Here is a 6301-nt window from a genome sequence, read left to right on the forward strand (position 1 = left end):
GGCCAGAGAAGACTCACCTGGTTTCAACCCCTTATATAAATCTGCAAGCTGCACAACTGCATAAAAAAATCAAAAATAAAATAAAATAAAATAAAAAAGAGTTAAGCTTCAATTGCAGAAATCAAAACTTTAATTTGCAATCTGGACAACTGCATAAGCATGCCTTACCTTTGTATTTCTCAAAGTCTTCCTGTTTCTGTTTTGGTCATGACCCCTGCAAAGACAAACGATGAAAATCATGAAAAATAAATCCATCACTTTCACTCATTCATAGCAAATCAATTGCATACTAAATCAAACAGTAAAAAGTAAAATCTCAACCACAGAGTGGGTCAGGATTTATTCAAAAATTGAAATCAATCAGAAAAAGAAACTACAAAGTTCAATTTAATTTGCAGAAACCTACCTGGTCTGTTCCCAATTGCTCCTATTTTCATCAACGGCTTCCAATCGCTTTTTGTAGGAAACCGCAATGGGCAGTTAAAATTGAACGTGAGTGAAGACGTGAAGCCATCTCCCTACTCCACTCCAGTTTCTGCTCTCCCACGTTTTTACATCTTTTTCTAATTTTTATTTTGATTTTCCTTATTGTAGTTTGCCGCATCAACCCTTCAAGATATTTTTTCCTTCCGTCCATTTTCTCCCTGGCATGAGTATTATTGGGAGTTCACAAATTTGGTGAAGCTTTTACACCAAATCTGGCGCCTCCCTTTATAGTAGTAGAAATATTACACATATATAATGTTTACAACAAATTTTTATTTTTTAACTTGCAAAATCAATTGTTGCGGATCACCCAATCATAAATTATATTTTGTTTTGTAACTTTTTTTATGTTTGATTATTCCCCTAAAAACCAGTGAATGTCTGGATCATTTTTAACCAACCGTGATGGTCTTTTTTCCAAGGTTTTGTCAGAAAATAAAAATAAAGTAAGCTCCCGAAAAGAAGATCTCTGAACTTTTGCTTTTCCATTTCTGTTTTCTCCACAATCTTAATTTATAAAAGCTACCACCAAGGAGAATCTGAATAGCACTCCGTGAATAAGAAAAGATACAAGCCATGAAGCGCAATCCCAAGTTCTATAAATTGCTACACAGCGACACTCATTCTTATATATACAGTATACTCTTGAGATATAAAATAAATAAATAAATTACTTTTACCCATTAAATTAGAATATGTTGCCAATGGGAAATAGGACATGAGTGCCCACCTATGGACACAGCATGTGATAAGCAGAGACAAGCAGATGAGACCAAGTGAAGTAGTTTTGTCTATACAATATGGTCAGACAGTTCATGATACTTTCAATATCTCCGGCTCCATCTTCATCACATTCATTTGATTTATCTGCATATTGAAGTAAAGTATCAATGGTGAGACAAATATATTAAATAGCACAAAGACGAGTTAATGTTCGTGTTCAAAAACTAAATGTAATTAAGATGCAAATAACTTGTTTTGTAGAATGGTATTGATCAAGAATACGATTCTTCAAAAAGGATGTCTAGGGTTAAACATAACGGGATAGTGTGGCAGCAAAATCCTTTTGCAAGCCCTGAAAAATTGAATGTAATACATAAAGAAAGATGATATGCCTGTCCCCAAATCATAAGCATACATTCTGAATCAGACAGGCCAGCTTGCGTTTTTACAGAGACATCAGTTGATGTCCACAATTTTCTGCAAAGTTAAAGAGATACCTATTTACATATTGAGCTCTGAGCTTAAAATGTGATTCATATCCCACCGGCAGCACCATGGCAAATTTTCACAATTTAAGAATGTCCTGTGGCTTCTAATGTAATTTTTACTACGTGATTAACCAGGGATATAGTGTGAAGAACATCAGACTACTTTGCCAAGGTTCAGGAGATAGTTTGAAAATAAATATATAAACAAGAATAGGGGAAGAAATTGAAACAGAAAAAAATATTAGGACTTCATCGTATCCCTTTGCGATGTTATATTTGATGATCATCATTATTAACAGCAGTAAATGAACAGATGGTAATCTAAATATTCTCACAGTAGAAGGGGAATATGGTGATTAGTTCACCTATCCAATATTTCCTCCCATCTCATTTGAAGAAAAGGTAAAAATGTGGCAAAGGCAGGTCACCATAAGACAATACTACATGAGTATCAGTGTTATCAATTTGTCAGCAATATTACAGAAACAGATGTTTTACGGAGCCAACTTGGATGTGCAATATCAAGGTATAAGCAAGTCACTGACTGAAAAGAAAATTAACTAAATAGGAACACACGCATCGTTAAAAAAAATGATACACATACAGAACAAACAATAAGCAAATCCCCTGGCTGGAAAGACTCAAACAACATCAAAGCAAAAATGGATTTATTCTTACTTTTGGGAAAACAGTCATTTACACATCCCAACCTGTCAAACAACTACTCCTCAAGACATGTCAAGAGAGAAAAGAAAAACCAGAGAAAATAAACAAAAAAATTCTATGCTACCTGCAATAAAAATATTTAAAAGTATTTAAAAGTTCATCAAAGTCACTGCCAAGTTTATCATTATTATTATTATTTTTTAATTGTTTCATGAGGAAGCTGCATTTACATGAGCTTCTCTCTCGCAACAGCAACTAGATGTAATGAGAAGGGCAATGAACAAAGCTCAGACTTACCCTTTGTTAATCTCTTCAAAACTGCCTTCTTTATTATCCCCAGTTCCATTAGCATGTGGTGAGCCTGAGCTAGAGCCATTTTCTTGGGGACCTGGATGAAGAATATGGGAGAAACCCTGCCCAAGTGATTTCCATAGTCGTGTAGGCAGAGAAGACTGCAAAGTGCCAAGACTCCTATCAGATGATGGCTCAGCGGGCCGAGCCACAGCAGGGTCTAGGTCAGAGAATCTTACAGCACCTAAGAGCTGTTCTGGAAGCTCTGACTCAGTTTGAGCCTCGATCAGAAAGGCAAGGTCTACAGTCAATGTTGTGATATAACCAAATGCAAGATGAACTATTGCACTTGCAACCATGGAAGATCCAATATCTACATCTACTTCTAGGAAAGTGTCTGATACACTATAGCGACAAGAAAGGGCACGACCAATTATGCATATGGCCTGCTCCCCAACTGCTTTTCTTACAATCCAAGGGCCCTTGACAATGTTGGCAATCAACTTAAGCCTCGAATTCCTAAAGCCATCATCACCTTTCAGAAACTGATCCATCAAAGACCCCTCAGGGATAGGCTCTGTGGTTGTAAAATATGCCACTGCACTATAGTTATCCTTGCTAGGAACTTGAAGATTGAAAGCCCAAACAAAAGGCTTATTACCTGACCGAAACTCATCCTCAATAGCCTTCCTGACACGACTGTTAGGATGTTTTAAGATCCCTGTAATCTTTGTAGAGCTTTTAATCCAATCGAAACCAAGAGGCTTTAGAAGACATGCATCAGCAGGAATTTTAACCTTGGTCGACAAGTAATCCGGGCCTCTGACCATGAACTTGTGTCCAGGTGGAGAAGCCCAGCCATTTTGACCTGTGTCTGCATCAACAAGCGGAACAGCTCCCTCTGATCTCACTCTTTGTATCCATTCAGGCTCCCTTTCGGCTCCGGTGTTGGCCATAAGCTATTTCCTTCAGCGGCAACCTAGCACCTGACAAGATAAGCTAATAAGAATCAAAGATATCCACATTCTTGAATAATGTTTCCCTATTTGTTGTAAACAACCACTGGATTGTTCTTCTCCAATCTCCATTTTCTTACATCCATATTCATCTTTTTACAAAACAAAGTTTAAAATCTAATCGACGAGCCCGAATATGAGCTGAAATCATATGATTCTTACCAATTCAAACACTATTTTACAAATTCGGCATTCACACAAATTAGGATCGATAATTGTAACAAAAACAAAAAAACAAAAAAGAGGCAAGGAACAAACACATAAATACACTAGTAATCCAACTCTGTTTTCAGACAAAAAAAACCCTAACCTTGTGGAGCGGAGGAGAAATTCTGGAAACTGAAAACCCTAATTTAAGAGATTATCAATGGAATCGGATAATAGGGTTTTGCACTCAGATTTTGGGAAAGCAAAAAGGCTTCGGAGAGGAGAGAGCCTTCTTCTCCTATTCCATTTGTCTCTCTCATTTTTCTTCTTTTCTCGGTCGGAAAATTGCCATGTTTGACTTGCAACCGATCCAGCCGTTAAACTTTGAAATCTACTTTCTTTACTAGCTGTAAATAAAAATTGCATCGCTAAAAAGCCGGTTCCAGGCATTTGTTCCGTTTCAACTTTCAACACTTCTCCGTTTTTCGTTATTTTACGTAAAATTAACGGAAAATTACTCTTTCTTTTGGAAATATGATCATTACGATTTTTGTTTATAAAACCTTAGTGTGTTTTTTTTTTTGAATAAAAAAACCTTTGTGTTTTAGGAAAACTGAATTTGGAGGATAATTGAGTTGTGCTTTCATTAATAATAGGGGCATCTTTATATAGAGAATCACAACCAGAGAATATGAGTCTTACATGGGAACTGAATTATACAATGAATAAGATATCTCTGAGAATATCTGTAAAACAAACCCTATTACGACTCAGATAAGTAATCAGGATTTGGGTCAGACACACAAACTAGGTGTCCATAAACACTCACCCTTGTGTCGCCCAAACGTGGTGCTCCCCTCATTGTCTCGTTATAAACCTTACCGAATAACAAAAACCTAGTGGGATAAAAATAATCTCGGTCGAATGAGAGAAAGAGTACAACACACACTTCACGTTTTGAGACCATACATGTAGACATCTCATCCTGATGTCGGCATCTCCCTCTGATGACTACGGTCATGAGAGTTTGGATAACTTCCGCAAACGATGCTACCAACATGTTTCTCGAAAGTGGAATTGGGCAATGACCTAGTAAACAAGTCTGCCACATTGTCTTCAGATCGAACCTAGTTCATTTTGATTTTGAGGAGAGTCTGTTGTTGCTGATTATGCTTGGTGTTGCCGCCATTGATGTAGCCTTGCTTCATTTGTTCAATGCAAGCAGCATTATCCTCATAAATGCTTGTAGGCTCATCTGTGGTAGACTTTAAATGTAACATCCCGAACTTGGAATTTATCGATTTACTTGGCATTTGGACGGTAAACAATATTTACTTTCACTTCTATTGATGTTTCCGTACTTTTAGTGGCCCTAAAAGTTGACTTTGTGATCGGGCCAAAATTTGAGAAAATTTTCTTCATGAAAGTCGTAGAGGATGTTAAACCGAGTGCGTGCATATGTGGCACGTTAAAATCAGAGTTGTAGCGAAGAAGTTATAAGGGTTGAAACGTATTGGCAATTTTGTAATTTTGGGGCTCATTTAGATATAAGTGGAAGTTTCCCCTTGCGGAAACTTTCCATATTGGGATTTCCATTTCTGGAAATCGAAGAGAGAGAGAGAGAGAGATGGCCGGCAGTGGGCTTCCCGGCCTCATCGGCGATGTTTCCGGCCACCCTCGGCCGTGAAACCGGACTTTTCTGGACCGCCTCATCCTCCCTGTGGCAGCGGCGTGCAGTATTAACGGCGGTAGACGGCGCAGCAACTCCAATCTCCGGCGAGCTCATTTTCGAATTTTTTTGATCGATTCACAGTTTTCCGGCCATTTTAGGCGGCACCACCGTCTGGGATTTTTAGCCCCGTCCTCCACGGTCCTAAACCACCAACTCTCTTGCTCCAATTCAGCCGGAGGAAGGAGAATCGAAGAAATCTCCGATTCTAGGGTTGAAATTTCTGGGTTTTCTTCACCGGCCGATTTCGAGTGTTTAAAGGTAAAATTGGAACTTGTTGCAGTTATGAAAGATGCTTAGAATGTTGAGATGATTCTGTGGTTGAAATTTGGTGGCCGGAGGAGGAGTTGGCCGCCGCATGAACAGTGCCGTGCGTGAACAGTGGTGGCGTTTAAACAGTAATTTAAATTATTTTTTTTAGCTAGTTAAATCCTATAATTTTTGTAGAGGTTGAATATGTGAATTTGGTTGGAATTAGAGAAGTTTTTAATCGATTATGAATTCCTGAAAATTTAGGATTTCGATTATCGATTTACGAGAATCCGACCGTCGAATATCTCTCGGTTCTGACTTGGAACCTTTAAGATAACGAATTGGTATTAGAGGTAAAATTTGGGTTGAATCCGAAAAGAAGTAGAGAGATGATTTATGAGAATTTGATTTTGGGAATCGTATTTAATTGTTGAATAGTTATTCATGGAAAATAATTGTGTACAGGGCGACGTACCGAGTTATTGCTCGACGAAGGAACTCGT

General features: G+C 37.9%; 1 protein-coding gene across 2 annotated transcripts; it reads right to left on the reverse strand.

Annotated features, from left to right (window-relative positions):
* Positions 1–952: 952 nt before the first annotated feature.
* LOC133710945 (protein ENHANCED DISEASE RESISTANCE 2-like) lies at positions 953–4191 on the reverse strand. 2 transcript variants are annotated; one of them, XM_062137100.1, is made up of 3 exons: positions 3981–4191; positions 2661–3633; positions 953–1353 (listed from the first exon to the last, which is right to left on the reverse strand). In XM_062137100.1, the coding sequence occupies exons 2-3, from the start codon at positions 3608–3610 to the stop codon at positions 1350–1352; spliced, it is 954 nt and encodes a 317-aa protein (XP_061993084.1). In that variant the 5' UTR covers positions 3611–3633; positions 3981–4191; the 3' UTR covers positions 953–1349. The 2 variants fall into 2 exon arrangements, with proteins under 2 accessions (XP_061993084.1, XP_061993083.1); XM_062137099.1 differs by having other exon boundaries at positions 2661–3640; positions 3981–4189.
* Positions 4192–6301: the final 2110 nt, after the last annotated feature.

The sequence above is a fragment of the Rosa rugosa genome, chromosome 5 (genome assembly GCF_958449725.1).
Source record: "Rosa rugosa chromosome 5, drRosRugo1.1, whole genome shotgun sequence".
Classification (NCBI taxonomy): domain Eukaryota; kingdom Viridiplantae; phylum Streptophyta; class Magnoliopsida; order Rosales; family Rosaceae; genus Rosa; species Rosa rugosa.